Raw genomic sequence first — 16,622 nt, 5'->3', positions numbered from 1 at the left:
CCCTTTGGTTTGGGCGGAACGCGGGCCAAGGCCGAGCTGCCCCCACACTTCGGGAAAAAATTCAACATCAGGATTCTGGGGGCTCGGCAGCTGCCGCTCGGATCCGACAGAGCCGAGGCGCGGAGGCCGCCGAGGCCCAGAAATGGTTCCCCCGGAGACAAAGGCCGCATCCCCGCGGGCCCGCGCGACGCCGGTGGACCCCACGCCAGCGCCTGGGCGGCGGCATCGCCCCTTTAAGCGGCGCGCGGCCGGGATTGGCTGAGCGGGAGAGGTGGGGCGCCGAGCGTCGACGTCACGGCCCCGCCACTCGTTATATATTGCGGCGTCGGCCGCCGCGCCGACCGCGGCCGAGTGCGAGCGGGGAGCGCAGTCGGATCCTGGCGGCTAGTGAGTGGCGAGGCGCCTGCGCGGTGTCCGGGCCCTTGAGCCCGCGGCGCTGAGCCAGCCGGGACGGACATGCGCGGGAGGGCGCCGTGGGGCAGCCGCGGCTCCGCGGGGGTAAGGGGCCTGCGGGCCGGGGGTGGGGTGGGGAGAGCGGCGCCGCTCCGCGCCCCCGCCCCTGCCGGGCCCCTGCGCCGGGCTGTGGGCGACTCCCGACGCTGGGCGGGTCCCCGGGACGCGGAGTCTCCCGGGACGGACAGACAGACGAACGGACGGGGGGTCGGGGCCGGTTCGGGGGCGCTGCGCGGGGGCCTGGGCTTCGGGAGCGGCCGGCCGGGGTCCTGCGCCCGTGAGGCTGGCGGCGGCCTCGGCGTCCTCCCTTCCACAATGGGGCTGCGCTGCCCCGGCGCGCACCGTGCGTCCGTAAGCCCGGTCCCGAAGGTTGTGCTGGGGGATGGCCGGTCCGCGCGGTCCCTCTGCTCGGTCCCTCGGCGACGGCGGTCGTCCCCGGTTTAGGGTCCTTGAATTCCACGGAGTAGTTCCGAGCCCCCCCTTCCTCCTGTCTCGGAAACGCGATCTTTTGGTCGGAGCGTCCTAAATACTGTTTCCGAAGGAATGGAAGTTCAGAATTCTGTGTTCGGAACGTGACTGCTTATTGGGTGTTTCTCGTGTGTAGGTGCGTGTGTATTTATTTGTATATCACAGCCTCGTTCAAATTAGATGACTTCTTAACCATGATTGGTGCTGTATTGGTGCTTGCAAAGTCTTTATTAGGATTTCGTCATTGCTTGAATGGAACCAGTCTCTTACCTGATAAAAAATATGAATAGATTGTTAGTCATAAACTTAAGTGCAGTCAGAATAGACTGTAGCTTTAAAGGAGATGTGTTGGTGACTTTAGGTACACCTGCAACACAGGTAGGGCCGGACTGGTTTCTAAACAACTGTCAGAGGTGAAGAAAGGTGAGGTTAAAATGCCTTCCCCCCCCCCCCCCCCCGAAGAACAGTATTCTGCACGGTTTTCAGCTTTTAGAAATCTGTAAGAATGCAAAGGGTATGTGTTTGTTGGGATACTGAAACATTCACCATACCACGTCTTTTTTTTTTTTAACTCCTTTTCCCCCCCCCCATTTCTGTAATTACACAGTTTTCAGCAAAGTTTTACTTAAACAGACCAAAGACAGGAGGCCAGGTACCCATTTCAGCAATTGACCACATTTTGCTAAGAATAAAAGTTGGCTTCTTGTTAATTGTGCTATGATTGGTTACCAGTATGTACTGCTATCTTTTCCAGATATTAGCAGATTTGAAGAGAAATACATACAGCTTTTAGCCTGAACTTCAGATGCCATTTGTCAGTTTCTTCACTTCACACAGAGGTTTATTTTCAGCTGCATGTCTCAGTGGATACTGGCTAATAGGTGATAGAGGTCCTGGGCTAACAGTATATAACCTGACATATATTAGATTGTAAACCCCTTAAGGGCAGGAACTCTTCCTTGTACAGCTTCTGTCTTGCACAGCCTTGCACACAGTTGATGGTTGATAAATAATTGCATGGAAGCATATTTTACATCTTAAAGCTCAGCAGGATTGGACCAGTCACTGATAAGGGTGGAAAGCAAATCTTTTTTTATGGCTGTTATGAAATGTCTGAATTATTCATATTTTTGACAGATACGTAAAATTACTGTTTCAGTGAATTGTTTCTCCTCCTTTCAGTCCACAATAGCTACTGGTCACTCTTTCTGTGAGATTTAATTATACTGTAGACTTGGGTTTTTGTTTGGAAATAACTCTCTTAACTGCTGTTCCTCAGAAGTTGAACCGGATAATACTCCCTTTCAGCTAATACTAATGGTAGCTTTTAAAAGCAAGTTGCCTAAATTACAGGTACAATCTAACATGCTTGAAACTGACCTGAATGTCTGCATACCATCAGGTTGCTTTAGAAAGGTGAGCAGAGGAGGGAAAGGTGGTGCCAAGGGTAATTCCAGGAATTTGAATGTCATCAGCTCCCTCTGCCAGAGAAACAGCTCTGCTTTTAATCTCAATAAATTTGAATTGGTACCTCATCATCAGGGTTCCTTTTGCATCTTTTGGTGCTGGTGTTTGGCCATGCTTCATAAACGCTAAGGAATAACCTACTAGGTACTAGATAAACAAGATCCAGCTGTACCCGCACAGCATAAATGCATGCTCTGTAAAGGTAGATAAAACTGGTGAGTTTCAGGGTTCTGAATGTTAGTTATTAGCATAATAGAGAAATTTGCTTTGAGATAGGGAAAAGTTAGTGTGGGACTCAGACTTCTGAAGGGGAAAAGGATTCTGCAATTTGGAATCATTGTTGATAACTTTAACCCAATTCCTCATACTGTAAAATGGGGCAGTATTACTAAGAGGTGAATCTTCCGGGCTTCAGTGAATGCATTTGTAAAATATGGGGCTCTGGCTACATGAGTTTTACTCCTTTTCCACTCCACAGTGCCGTGATTCAGCATTTCAGGGGAAGCAGTAGGTGGGTAAGGATGAGAAGACATTGATGCTCTTCTTGAAGACCCACAGCATATGAAACTGGCCAGGTACAGATTATTTAAAATAATCTGTATTTTATTCCCTCTGAGTGGAATGCTCTTCTGATTCTTCTCATGGCTGCCTCCTTTTCATCATTAAATTTCAGTTTAAAAAAGTCACCTCAGGGAGGTCTGCCCTAACTACCCTTGTCAATCCGGCCTCCCCACTCTCTCCTCCCGGGGAAGTTATCACAGTCTGAAATTGCTTCTTGTCTCCTGGTTAAATTGAGGCTTTCTCAGGCAGCAGCCACGTCTCTTTCACTACCGTAGGATCTACTCCAGAATAAGCACTTGAGAACCATTTGTGGAAATAACTCATCCTTGCCCTCTAAGAATTTGCGGGTGGAAACCCTGTGCATGGAGCTCCAGTTCCTATCTCTGCAGTTGGCTTACACTGAGGTCTTGAGCATTTCTCTTGGCCATCCCTGCATCAGTTTTCCTACTGATAAATAAGAACATTAGAGAAGTGAGGTTGGGGTGTCTGGGTGGCTCAGTCAGTTAAGCGTCTGACTCCTGATTTCGGCTCAGCGTCATGAGATCGAGTCTCCCCCTCTCCTCGGGCTCCACACTCAGCAGCGGGGAGGCTGCTTGAGATTCTCTCTCTCCCTCTCCCCTGCCCCTTCCTCATGCTCTCTTTCTGTCTCTAAAATAAATAAAATCTTTAAAAAAAAAAAAGGAAAAGAAAGAAAGAAGTGAGGTTTTTGCCTAGAATGAAGAGACGGTGGAGAGTGAAAGAGACGGTGGAGAGTGACTTTCACAGGAGTGAAAGTGTGGCGGGGGAGTGCTGGATCAGAGGGCAGAAGAGCCTCACTGGCCTTTCTGCTAACAGAAAATGTTTGGCCTCACATCCTCATCTGCAAAACACAGAGTGTAATCCCTGCCTCCTCTTACAGGGATGTGGTGGGGATCAGGTGAGATGCTGTGTCAGAAAGTGCTTTGTAATTTGTAGAGTGCTTTACAAATGCAAGATATTCTATTATTAAATTCCAGACTTAAAATGGATCCTGATTGTAACACCATTGCCGGGATCCATGCTGCGAGATTGAGGCCCGTTGGGTGTATGTGGGGGCCCCTTTTATGGGTAAAGACAGACCTGCGTGATACCAAGTATCATGTTGTGACGGGCTCTGTAATGGTGGGGCACCAGTGTATTCTCAAAGATTGAGGGCTTCGAAAGAATTGCTTGAAGTAGTCACAGAATATAAAATTGGTACCTTAACCCACCCTTCCAGAGGATACATAGACCAAGTCTGCAATTAATAACTTTCACAGGAGGATCTGAAGGAGTTGAAGTAAAACAGGAACTTTCATAGTCTAAGGGTTACCCCCCCCCAAAAAAAAACTATTACCAAGCAGCAAATCCCCAGAAAAGTCTGAGCCACACTTGAACACAAGCCTTGTAGTGGGTCAGATCTTACTCCCAGTTAGGAGCCTGAGGGGCTTGGAGAGGCCGGGTGGTGTGGTGAGAGCCTGGCTTAAGTCTCTAGGCCCCACCATTGACCTGGAACAAGTTACTTAACTTGGTGTGCCTCCAGTCCCTCATCTGTAAATGAGGGTCATAATAGTAACCCGCCCCACAGGGTTGTTAAGAGGATTAAATAAGTTATACATAAAAATCACTTAGAACGATGCTTGTCGGATAAGTTTCCAAGAATTAGTTTATTTTTTGTACAGGTTTTATGTTCCTTGTAACAATCTGGAGTTACGCATTGGGTGACTCCAGTGCTCATTAAGTAAATTTCAAGTTTTCAAGACTCCCTTCCCATCATTGGACCATTGTGCTCCTTGTCGTTAAGATTATAATAGAACCCACATATTTTTTCCATTTGGAAACCTATTATGTGTATGTCTAGAAAGAATAATATTTTCCCATCCCGTGTGTGTGTGTGTTGCTTCTGAGGTAGCATCTGTAGGAAGAGTACAAAGGACAAGAGGCCACATCCCCGCTGTGGTATACTTCACCCCTGCACAAGGCCGTGCAGGACACCAAGTGAATCAAAAGGCTGTTGATGACGATGGCTGTGGAACGAATAGGTTTTTTGTTAGTTTGCCATTTCTTAAAATACTCAGCTAGAAAATACTCTGAATTACTCAAGAAATTATGTCACTCAGCTTTGCTTTTGACAGTCTGAAGATAAATTATTTTCCTTATTGCCCCAGTTTTTACCACCTGCAAGTGGGCCGTTACGTGCTGGCCCACTGAAGGGACGATGGATGCTGCCGGGGAGAAAATGTCCATCCTCACCCCGCGGAGCTGCATTGCCGTGGGTCCTGAAGCCGTCACGTTGACCTTGAATTCATGCAGGAGCATTTCAGTGACTTAATATAAAAGATGTGAAGTCCTCTATGCTTTTACCATGAAGGCCATTTATGCTTCCTCTGGTAGCAGGGGGACCGCGAAGGACATTCCTGCCCGCCTCCCCCTTCGCTCCCTGCCCCCAGAGCATGGTCTGTTACGGTGAAATCTGAGAAGAACCCTGAATTAGGGCCTTTGATTGTGAAGAGTCCTTTGCTCAGTAAGTAAACTCCGCTCACGCAGCACTGGATGTCATAGACACTGAATGTGTTACCTGAATGTGAGTGTCACGTCAGTAAGTCTTCTCGTGTTCTTAATAAAAGTTAAAATTCGGTAAAACAACCACACTCAGTGTTCAGTGTGTCGAATAGCTTGGCTGCCAGTGCTTTAGACACTAACACAATAAAAATGATGGGATTTTGTTTTGTTTTTAATATTCTCAAAGGTGATTACTTTAGGCATTTTCAGACTGAAGATAAACATGCAGATGGTGGTTTATGTGGGGAGAATCTAAAATCATGGAATTAAAAGAAAAATTTTTTTAAATAAAAAATAAAATCATGGAATTTGTCACGTTCCGAAATCAGTTCCTTTTTACAAATCTTGGCTTTGAATAGGATTATCTTCTATCTCTTTTCGGTAAGGAAATAGTCGTGTAGGTAGTTGTTAAATAAGGTTGAAAAGACCATTTATCACCCTGAATAAACAGAAATCAGGTTCTAAAACCAGATTGAAAGAAGGAAATTACATCACACTTTTAAATAAGGAAGCACTGGGCAGAACTGGATGAGTTGTATGACAAAAATGTGCCCCTCCTCCTCTTGTGGATTGCTTTTGAGATTTATTAATGAGATCTGCTGGAAGGTAAGCACATCTAGGTTACTGTCTTAAGGTAGCCTGGTTTAAAAAAAAAAAAGTTTCAAAGTGACTTTCCTCAATCTAAAGGCATGTAATTTCACCTTAATGAAGCATCTATGGTATGCTTTTTGGTGTAGCCTTTTTTGTTTTGTTTTCTTTAAGGAAAGTGACCTTAAATTTAGCCACAAAAACAGTAGGTGCAGAAGGAATAATGTGGAAGAGGTGAAATTCATTATTTTCAGAAAGCTCTGCCCTGGTTGCTTAAGTGAATGTACAGTAATAGAAACCAATTTAGAAAGTTACATTGTTAACCACTTAAGCTTAGCGTTTTTTACCCAGTCTGCAAACTGTCCACTTTAGATCTTGGAAAGGAATGTAATGAAAATCCTTTGCCTGCTATTTACCTAAACTTGTCACATTATTATCATTGGGAGGTGTCCACCCACGTTAGGTTTATCCCTTAGTTCTTCACTGATTTACAGGACACGTGAGTCTGTCATGTCATTACTTTTTTAAAAAGTGAGATGAGTATTTTCTCTATCTGTTCCGCAAATATCAGAAGCAAATGACGCCAGGATCTACACTGGAGGGGGGGCAAAAAAAAGTCCCAAAATTTTGATTTGGAGGATGGGCAAGAAATCGGGGCATGGCACGAAATAACCCAAGAACGTGGGGACCTGCGCTGGCTTTTCAGCAGGGAGCCAGGTAGTGGACAAGGTGGTGTGACAGATGGCCTCCAAGGAAAAGGTGCATTCTAACAGAGATGAGGGGGAAAGAGAAGGAAGAGCTTGAAGAAGGTGGATCAGGGCCTGCCTTCTTAGAGAGGCCTTAAGGCCAGCCTACAGAGCTTTTCTTTAGAAGCGTTTGAAGATTTTTGAGCAGTGGAAGATCTGAATTTGCACTGCAGTTCAGGAATATGGATCTGGTACTGGTGTGTAGGGCAGGTTAGGTATTTTCAGACCAAGGGCAGAGCGGTGCCCGTGAACGGAAGGAAGAGAGGTTTGAGAAGCAGTGTGGAAATAGGCTATGGAACTGGGCGATTGAATGTGCATCTGTCATAACTCAGGTTATTAAAAATGGTGCCTGTAGGAGAAGCGGGATCTTCACAGACCCTGAACTGGTTTGGGAAGGGGGAGGGGGTGTGAAGTAAGTGACAGGAGTTTGGTTTGTAGCATTGCAGATGCCAGAGGGCCGTCCAAGTGGAAAGATAATCACCAGACAATAGGAAATGCAAAGTGGAAGCTTGAGCCAGGGCTGGAGTGGAGACTCAGGAGATTGAGGAGCTGTCTACGCAGAGTTGAAGCCATAGAAGTGGATCCAATCTCAAGGCGCTGGGTGGGGAAGAGGGAGTTGCAAGGAGAGCAAATCAGAGGACAGCAGCAAGAAACAGATGGTTTTAGGGGATATTATTTTTTGTCTTGAAGTTTTCAAAAAAAGTGGGGTTAGTAGGAAACAGTTCCCATCTGGGATTGGTATTTAACTGCATTTTTGATACACTGAAAAGGCCAAAGATTAGTTGATGAATTTTTGGGAAGTTCTTTTGCCCAAGGTCATTCCGATCCTGTTTGACATCATGCTGCCTGGGTCCACATTCGCTCTCACAGTTTGCATTTCATAACAATGCCATCTTGTGCTGAGAGATACTGATTTCCCCACATAGGGCTGTTCTGCAGTTGCTTTCCTAATGAACTGTCAGGTAGAGCTGGCTTGACGCTTTACACAGAAACAACATTTGAAACACTGTGGCATTAGCGAAATTTCACCGGAGCGGTGGGTTTCTTTTTAACTTGAGGTTGGCGGGGCTGATTCCCACCCCCCTCCCCCCAGGAGGGCACACACTGCAGACTTGGGGCGTTTTGAGAGGGGCGTGGAAGAGTTGCAGGTGGCTTCCTGCCTCAGCTGGCATTCCCAGGAACACGCCGAAAACGTTTGCTTCCAAACCTACGGCAGGTCCCCCTCCCTGAGCCTATAGTTGGAAGTTATTTTCCAAAAGAGAATATGCAGTTACGTTTCCCTCCTTGGCTTCTCCCATGCAAGCAAGTAGGAAGTTCGGACAGTTTCATAACACGTCCCATTCACAATTCCCCATTGAAATGTAGAGGCAGGTCACCTTCTATGAATACACAAAGACACTATTGTGGTCAGAAGTGAGCTGGCTTAGTGAACACAATTCTTTTTATACTAAAAAAAATTTTTTTTCTGCAGAAAGCTAACAAGTAGGTGATGGAAACAATGAATAAAAAATAACTTTCTAGAATGCATATATAATTTTCAGGGGCCACCGAAATGTGAGTTTAGAATTCCGAGGCCATTCCAGCAGAGGCGATAGTTACACAATCATTCTGTTGAAAGCTAAGATTTAGATGGCATTAGGAGGCTGACACGCAGTAATTACGAGGAGCACTTGCTGGCCTGCAGACAGGTGGGGGTTGGGCCTCCAGAATCCCCCGCAGCATTTTTCTGTAATCTGGATGAGTGATCTCCAAACGTGTGCTTTCAGACTACTTAAATACCATATTCTTCTTCCTATCTTGGCTTTTCGTTTTTTACATCACCACAGATACTTTCCCTGTGGTCTTGCCTGTGCTTGTGGGGTGCTGGGGGGTGGGGCCCCACATACCACCAGGCCAGGTACCCGGAGGGGGCACCGAGCAGTGCGTTCTAAAAATGTTTTGGGTTTTTTGTTTTTTGTTTTTAATTTTCTGTAGCTTTCCTCAATCCAGGTAAAGTAAAAACACGTGGGTTTCATCTCAAACGTCTGAAGACCAGAAATAAAAAATAAAAACATCTCCCAATAACTTAGATTTCTAAAATGGTGGGGTTTCTTTCCCCTGTTCTTAATCATCTACCTTTGAGAGACTGATCACAGGAGAAGGCTTGACTATTTGAAATAACATTTGAAACCTATTTACGCCTCTGCCTCATGGATCAGAGGCAGCTGGCTTTGGGAGAGTAAAAAGCTGAGGATCAGTAAGGGCCCTGTCTTCGCTTTATCACCGAAACGTTACTGTTTTTGCATGAAAGACAAACAGTAAGCACTTGCAGAGTGTTTTTTTGGTTTGTAGCTAAAAGAAGACCCCGTGCTGGATTCACTGCGTAGGTTCGGTTGATCCTGATGGTGGTGCTAATGAGATGGTAGCGTGCAGTCGTTCATTCAGCGAGCACTCAGTCCTTGAGCCCTTGCTGTGTTTCAGGTAGTGATGGTTATGATTGGGACCTAGCCTCTTTCCTGGACTCCCAGTTTAGTGGGTGACAGATCTGTCCATAAAACAGATGACCTGTGTACCCCCTCCCCCAGCATGCATGTCTCACTCGTCTGTGTCGCCCCCCAGTCCTCAGCACACCCCCAGCCCTGGGTGGCTGTGCGCATGCTTGGGGAGAGCGTGAGAGAGCGTTAGGAAGCATCTATGCTCATCCCAGAAGGGGTCAGTGTTACACAGAGAGTTGACAGATCGTGTCCTGGTGTCTGAAAGAAAAAAAGCCTCAACTCTAAAGAAGCGTGAAGATTCAGAGAAAGCAGAGATGGATGCTAATGAACACCTCTAGCAAGAAGGTGTGGGTCGAGCTACTGGTTGACCCCAGACGCAGACCATCTGATGAGGGAGAGGGTCCTCACACTGAGGAACTACTAGATTAAGAAAAGGGCACTTACTGGGTGCCTGGGTGGCTCAGATGGTTAAGCGTCTGCCTTCAGCTCAGGTCATGATCCCGGGGTCCTGGGATCGAGTCCCGCATCGGGCTCCCTGCTCGGCAGGGAGTCTGCTTCTCTCTCTCTCTCTGTCTCTGTCTCTGTCTCTCATGGATAAATAAATAAAATCTTTAAAAAAAAAAAAAAGGGCACTTACTTAGCCTTCATCATCTGTGCGTTGCAGCGAGGCACGAATCACGAGGCACTTCGTACAGGAGAATGTGAAGAATGTGCCTTTAAGTTTGTCTTTCAAAGGGAGGAGGAAGCTGTCCGTGGCCCCTGCTGAAGCCCGCAACCTTGCAGAACTTGATTTTTACAGGATAATGGAAATTGGGATCTTCATATCTATTTCTTTATTCTTGAATAGGTGGTAACTGGAAAATTCGTCCTCTCAGGGCCAACCCTGAACTGCAGAATCCAAACCAGTGCTAGGCCGTGGGGTGATCCGGTGCCACGTAGGATCTCCTGTTCAGTTGAAGCATTGGGTTCTAGTGAATGTTGGTTCTGCAGGTCTGAGTACAGTAATCTGTGAAATGACCCTATTGGCTTGGGGGACCGGGAGCTCCGTGCCCACTACGGCCACACTCTGGAAGGTCGGTTCATAGGAGGCTAGAGAACTGTGTGCGCTGTGGCAAGCGAGCAAGATCTGTTGGGCCGCAGTGGGAGATCTGCTTTTGCTCGCCGTGGGTTATTCCTTACTTTGCCGGAAACATTTAAGAGCTTTGATTAGTGTCCAACCCCCCTCCCCAAAATTGTTCTCAGTGTCTGTGTTTAAGTACTGTCGTGAGAAGGATGAGTTCATGCCAAAGGGTCGGGATCAAGTGAACGTCTATAACTAAAGTTTTCTGTCCCACATCCCCCCAAATTCTTTTTATGTCCCACATCCCCCCAAGTTCTCTGATACTAGCTCTGTGTGGGTATTTCTGAATTGTTTATTCTCTCCTCTCTTCTCTGCCCCCCCCTCCCCCCAGGGAATGCAAGCTACTGGTTGACCACAGATCCCTAGGCCTCACAAGTGTGGAGACCTCCCAGAGTCAGACACCATGTCCACGGCAGGAGTTGCTGCTCAGGAGATTAGAGTCCCATTAAAAACTGGATTTCTGCATGATGGCCAAGCCATGAGGACCGTGAGGACCTGCTGGGGTGGCCGCAGTGAGTTTGAAAAGTAAGCGCAGGACAGAATGGCCCTGAGATCTCCAAGCCCGTGATGTTAAAATGAGATCGAGAATAGGATGGCTCCTTGTTTATGACCAAGCTGTTTTTCCTTTCCTTTCAGTCACTTTTTGAACATTGACCCAATCACCATGGCCTACAGCCTCAACTCTACGGCTCAGGAGCACCTAACATCTCTTGGTATGTGTCCGGAAATCCAAGCGGGGCTAGTGCTTGAGCAAGTTGGCAGTGGGGATGGGGATGGCCCTGGCTGGCCCTGGCTGGCCCTGGCTGGTCCTCCAGCACCATGCTGAAGTGAGGAAGCCACCTGAGCCGTTTCCAGCAGGAGCCTGACCCCTGGTGGCAGCAGGTTCTGAAGAGAACCGTGCCCGGCTCTCGAGGCACCCTGCCCTCGTCCTGAGTCACCGACCTATTTGTGCAAGTGTGATCTCTCACAGTCATTGAATTCTGATCCCAGCTCTGATCCACATTTAACTTTCAGAGGCCTTGGGTGAGATCTCTCATCTCTCTTACGAGTATCGGGTATGCATCCGAGGGAGATCATCAAGTAGTGTCCATGTGGATAAAATACTTAGGAAAGTGTGTGATGGGCCGCCTGGCACTTCTGATGTGGACACTGTGTTCCTTAGATTTTTTTTTTTTTTTTTTAAAGATTTTATTTATTTGAGAGAGAGAATGAGATAGAGAGAGAGAGCATGAGAGGGGGAGAGTCAGAAGGAGAAGCAGACTCCCCGCTGAGCAGGAAGCCCGATGCAGGACTCGATCCCAGGACTCCAGGATCATGACCTGAGCCCAAGGCAGTCGCTTAACCAACTGAGCCACCCAGGCGCCCTTCCTTAGATTTTTGTCAGGAGCATTTAGCACATTGCAAGCAGGCCCGTGCTCTCCTGACGTCACGTTGGCACTAACGGAGCGGACCCGGTGTCGCCTCACGCACACCCTGCCTGCCTCGTATCGCCGCATCTCTTACCTGCCAGGCTGGCGTGGTGCGGTCATCACGGAAATTAGACGCTGCTCGTCGTCTGTGAATTTTGCACACGTCACAAAACCTGCCGAGATGTGTGGGTGTGCATCGCGCACATGTCCGAGGGAGATGGAAGAGATAACTTGTTCTTTGAACCAGATCATGTGCATTAGCAATCTTCTGGCCCCTAATTACACCTGTGGCTGTCCCCTGGGTGTTCTCAGGGCGGCAGCCGTCAGCGGTGAGCTGCCTTAGCAGAGGGCCGTGGGCGCACGGGTAGCCGGGCTCGGCCTCGAGCGGCTGGGCTCGCGCGGGCCTTTTACTCACCCCTCTCGTTCATTCTAGGGCACGCGGCGACATCTGGTCCGAAGAACAGCAGCCACTTCGCAGAAAATGGCTCCGCTCAGAAGCCCAGCCTGGCCCCTCTTATTATTCCCCCAGGCGAAGACTTGGGGCAGTGTGAAGAGGAGCGAGTCGTGTGTGGTTTTAAGAAACTCTCAGTGAACGGGGTCTGTGCTTCTCCTCCTCCGCTCACCCCCATAAAGAACCCCCCGTCCCCCTTCCCCTGCGCGGCCCTCTGTGAGCGGGGCTCCAGGCCCCTCCCGCCGCTGCCCATCTCGGAAGACCTCTCTCTGGACGAGACAGACTGCGAGGTAGAATTCCTCACCAGCTCGGACACGGACTTCCTCTTAGAAGACTGTACGCTCTCTGGCTTCAAATATGATGTTCCCGGCAGGCGAAGCTTCCGTGGGTGTGGACAGATCAACTACGCATATTTCGATACCCCGGCTGTCTCTGCAGCAGATCTCAGCCAGGCCCCTGACCAAAATGGAGGGGTGCAGAATTCAAATCCTCCTCCGTCTCAGACCCACCGAAGACTAAGAAGGTCTCATTCAGGACCAGCCGGATCCTTTAACAAGCCAGCCATCAGGATATCCAGCTACATACACAGAGCTTCTCCGAACTCCGATGAAGACAAACCTGAGGTGCCCCCCAGGGTCCCCATACCTCCGAGGCCAGTGAAGCCAGATTATAGAAGGTGGTCAGCAGAAGTTACTTCGAGCACCTACAGTGATGAAGATAGGCCTCCCAAAGTACCACCCAGAGAACCTTTATCCCGGAGTAACTCCCGCACACCCAGCCCCAAAAGCCTCCCGTCTTACCTCAATGGGGTCATGCCCCCAACACAGAGCTTTGCCCCTGATCCCAAGTATGTCAGCAGCAAAGCCCTGCAAAGACAGAACAGCGAAGGATCTGCCAATAAGGTTCCTTGCATTCTGCCCATTATTGAAAATGGGAAGAAGGTTAGCTCGACACATTATTACCTACTACCTGAGAGACCACCGTACCTGGACAAATACGAGAAGTTCTTTCGGGAAGCAGAAGAAACAAACGCAAGCACCCAAACCCAGCACCTGGGTGCTGACCACAGTGCCGTCTCGGCCGCAGACAAGCTGGACTCGAAGACAAAACTGGATCCAGGTGGCCACGTGAAGCGCAAACATCTGTCCTATGTGGTTTCTCCTTAGGCTCTGGGGTCGCGGTTCGGCAGCGGCTCCCTGGGAGCAAATGGTTCTCAAGCCACTTCCCCATTTGGTTGCGGTTCACAGGGAAATGTTTCCGATTGCAGCATAAAATAGTCGAACCCTCTGTGTTAGAGACAGAGAGGGTCAGCAGCCATGGGGCACGCTCGTGCTGAGAAGCCCAGATCTTGTTGGCGTCGGAGAAGAGTGTTCCAGCCTGCAGCGTAAAGCTGTGCTGGCGGGGAGGGAGGGCTGGGGAACCTTTGACATGTGTATACGTTAGAGACCTGCAGAAGCCTGTGGGGCAACCTCAGGCCATAGTCGCAGGGTGACCAGTTAGTTGCTACCTTAGAGTAACCATGTATTCAGAAGGATAAAACAAGCTGGAGGACAACTCCTGACCGAAAATTGAGCAAATGGAAGAAAACACAGTATTGTTTAGATCGGAATCCTAAAACAAAACAAAAAAACCCATTTTTGCTTAGTCAGTTTGAAAGGGTCTGGCTCTCGGGCCCGGGAAGTTCTTCTGTCTCCTTTATTTCTGCAAGCAGTCTGTACCCCGGGGGGCAGGGCGCAGGGCGCACGTCCGTCCATCCGTCCGTCTGTCCGTCCCATGGCTCCACCTGCCCGGTTTAAAAATCGCTCCGAGGCCCGGGTGCCCCTGGGTTTTGCCTCCTGCTCCGTTGAGGGGAGGTTGGCAGTGCGCTGGGCAGCCGGGTTTTCCCCTGCGCACGCGTGTCTCACCCCTTGAGAAGCAGAAGATCCCAGAACCCGTCAACCGTTCTTGCTGACAGTTCCTGCTCCGCTCTGCCCGCTGACGCCCGTTGCGCAGGCCTCGCAGCCGCGGTGGGGGGCACGTCCGACTCCCGCGGAGAAGCAGACCGTTCGCCCGTGTTCAGGATGTCATTTACGCCATCGAGAACCAGCTGTGTGACTGAGCGTCACTGGGGGCGTGTGTGGGGTTTTTTTGGTTTTTTTCGGTTTTTCGGTTTTTTTAGACTGCATTAATAAACAAAGACAACACAAGCTGGCCTTGTGTTGCTGGTTCCTACTCAGTATTTCCCGGGGATTGTTTGCTTTTTGAGCAAAACGCTTCTGACCAACCGTGCAGCATGGCCCAGCACAGGTCACGTCAGCGTCTTCCTGCTTTTGAGACTCTCCCGGCCGGCGGCTTCCCCCCGAGTTAGCGAGACCCCCGGCACGCGCTGGGGTCGCCCCGTGCTTTGAGGTACGGGTCTTGTATAGATAAGCACAACAGAGAAGGTGCTCACTAACCGAGGGACATTACTACAATGTTCTCTTAACAGTTAAACAAGCTGTTTACAGTTTAAACTGCTGAATGATATTTGAGCTATTTAAAGCTTATATTTTAGTATGAACTAAATGAAGGGTAAGACATGCTTTAGAAAAATGCACTGATTTCTGCATTATGTGTACAGTGTTGGACAAAGGATTTTATTCATTTTTGTTGCATTATTTTGAATATTGTCTTTTCATTTTAATAAAGTTATAATACTATTTATGACACCGTTAACAATGTTGCTTGCCTAAGCTCTTATAAAAGTCGATGTCTCAAGTACGTTGACAATCATTGCCATCTCTAAGCACAAGGGAAGATTTTTGACAGCTTCCTAAATGCTTGAAATTCACTGTCATTCCCTAAAATAAAAGTAATTTGAACGACTGATATTGAATCTTATACACACGCACAGTGAAAAGTGGGCTCTTTGTTTTCACCTTCAACAGTTCAGAGAAGGGACCTGAACTGATGCTGGGGTGCTTCTGTCCAAACAGGTGCTGCCTGGGGAGGGGCCCGCCCCTCAGGGGGAGCATACGGAAGAAATCAGCTCTCACACAGGCTTGCCGTGACTCACTGGGTTTCAGGATTAGGTCTGGGTTGCTGTGGGCCCTTTGGGAAGCTCTGCGGCTTGTCTGGTGTGTGGCCACCAGAGGAAACCCAGCCTGCCCAGGCCTCTCACGGGGAGAACGGCCATGCTCACAGCTTCTGGACGCAGGAGGAAGCCGAGCCGCTGCGTGTGAGGGCCCCTCTCCAGCGCCGTGGGGCCCTGTGCTCAGCTCTCCCCTCTCCTGGGCCCTGTGGCCAAAACCCAGCCACTCTCACCTGTCCACAGGCTCCCGGGCAATGGTGAAGCTCTCCGTGACCTTGACTGAGCCCCTGCATGTGCTTGGTATCCTGCAGAGTCAAGAGGGAGGGCTTGGAGGTCAGTGAGCAGGGCTGGGAGTCCACCTCTACCTCCGCCTAATTATGAGTTGGGCAGATGCTTTAACATCTCTGCCCTTGGGTAAAATTGGGGCAGGGGCGTCCTGATATCCACAATAGGAAATTACCTGTGACAACTGCATATAACCAACTGCAACTGGTCCGCGCATGGACTTCGTGGTCCCTGGTTACTGCGCCTTGACAGGTATTATTTCGGACACTTTACAGACGAAGAAATGGGCTTGGGGAGTGGCTTCCACAGACATTCGCTGGGGAATACCAACCACATTCTAGGTCCTGGGAGGTGGGCATATCCTCTGCCCTCTAGAATTTTTTTTCTTTTGAGATTTTGAGAGAGAGAATGAGAGTGCGCGCATGCATGTGCGTGAGAGCGGGGAGGGGCAGAGGGAGAGGGAGAGAAGCGGACTCCCCACTGAGGAGCCCGATGCGGGGCTCGATCCCAGGACCCTGGGATCATGACCTGAGCCGAAGGCAGACGCTTAACCGACTGAGCCACCCAGGTGCCCCTGCCCTCTAAAACTTAAAGCAGTCCGTAATTACGGTTTGCGGTGAGCACCAACAAGGGGTGAATGGTGGGGCTCTACTCTCTAAGGTGATAAGATGCAAAGGGTCAGACTCAAAGCTGAAGGAGGTGGATTGAGTAGGAAAAGCAGACTGACCAAGTTACATGTGAGCCCCTGACGGTGGAAAGAAAAGGCTGACGCTTCCATAAGCCAGAAGTTGTGGCGGCAGGAGGATGGACGCTGGGCAAGGTAGGGACCACTCAAAGATCTCGGTGGGGGATCGGCGGGATCTGATTGTCTTAAAAAGATGACCGTGGCTGTTGCATGGCAAACAGCTTGAAGAGAAGCCAAGGGGAATGCAGGGATGTCAGGACAGGCAGGCATCAGGACCCGGAGAGATAAGGGGACAGGGAAGATGTCA

General features: G+C 49.2%; 1 protein-coding gene across 2 annotated transcripts; it reads left to right on the top strand.

Annotated features, from left to right (window-relative positions):
* Positions 1-333: 333 nt before the first annotated feature.
* Positions 334-15,143, top strand: ERRFI1 (ERBB receptor feedback inhibitor 1). Of its 2 annotated transcripts, none has more exons than XM_006747121.3 (4): positions 334-387; positions 10,768-10,961; positions 11,073-11,149; positions 12,279-15,143. In XM_006747121.3, the coding sequence occupies exons 2-4, from the start codon at positions 10,840-10,842 to the stop codon at positions 13,460-13,462; spliced, it is 1,383 nt and encodes a 460-aa protein (XP_006747184.2). In that variant the 5' UTR covers positions 334-387; positions 10,768-10,839; the 3' UTR covers positions 13,463-15,143. The 2 variants fall into 2 exon arrangements, with proteins under 2 accessions (XP_006747184.2, XP_081673560.1); XM_081817434.1 differs by having other exon boundaries at positions 354-498.
* Positions 15,144-16,622: the final 1,479 nt, after the last annotated feature.

Source organism: Leptonychotes weddellii, chromosome 4 (genome assembly GCF_054177405.1).
Source record: "Leptonychotes weddellii isolate Sample4059 chromosome 4, ASM5417740v2, whole genome shotgun sequence".
NCBI lineage: Eukaryota > Metazoa > Chordata > Mammalia > Carnivora > Phocidae > Leptonychotes > Leptonychotes weddellii.
Note: the sequence above shows the minus strand (reverse complement) of the source record. Positions and strands in the feature narration are given on the sequence as shown.

Excerpts from the sequence above, each read along its gene's own strand:
- ERRFI1 (XM_006747121.3), top strand. The coding sequence starts at position 10,840 with ATGTCCACGGCAGGAGTTGCTGCTCAGGAGATTAGAGTCCCATTAAAA. Across the intron at positions 10,962-11,072 it reads GGCCGCAGTGAGTTTGAAAA|TCACTTTTTGAACATTGACC; the intron begins GTAAGCGCAGGA and ends CTTTCCTTTCAG. Across the intron at positions 11,150-12,278 it reads GGAGCACCTAACATCTCTTG|GGCACGCGGCGACATCTGGT; the intron begins GTATGTGTCCGG and ends CGTTCATTCTAG.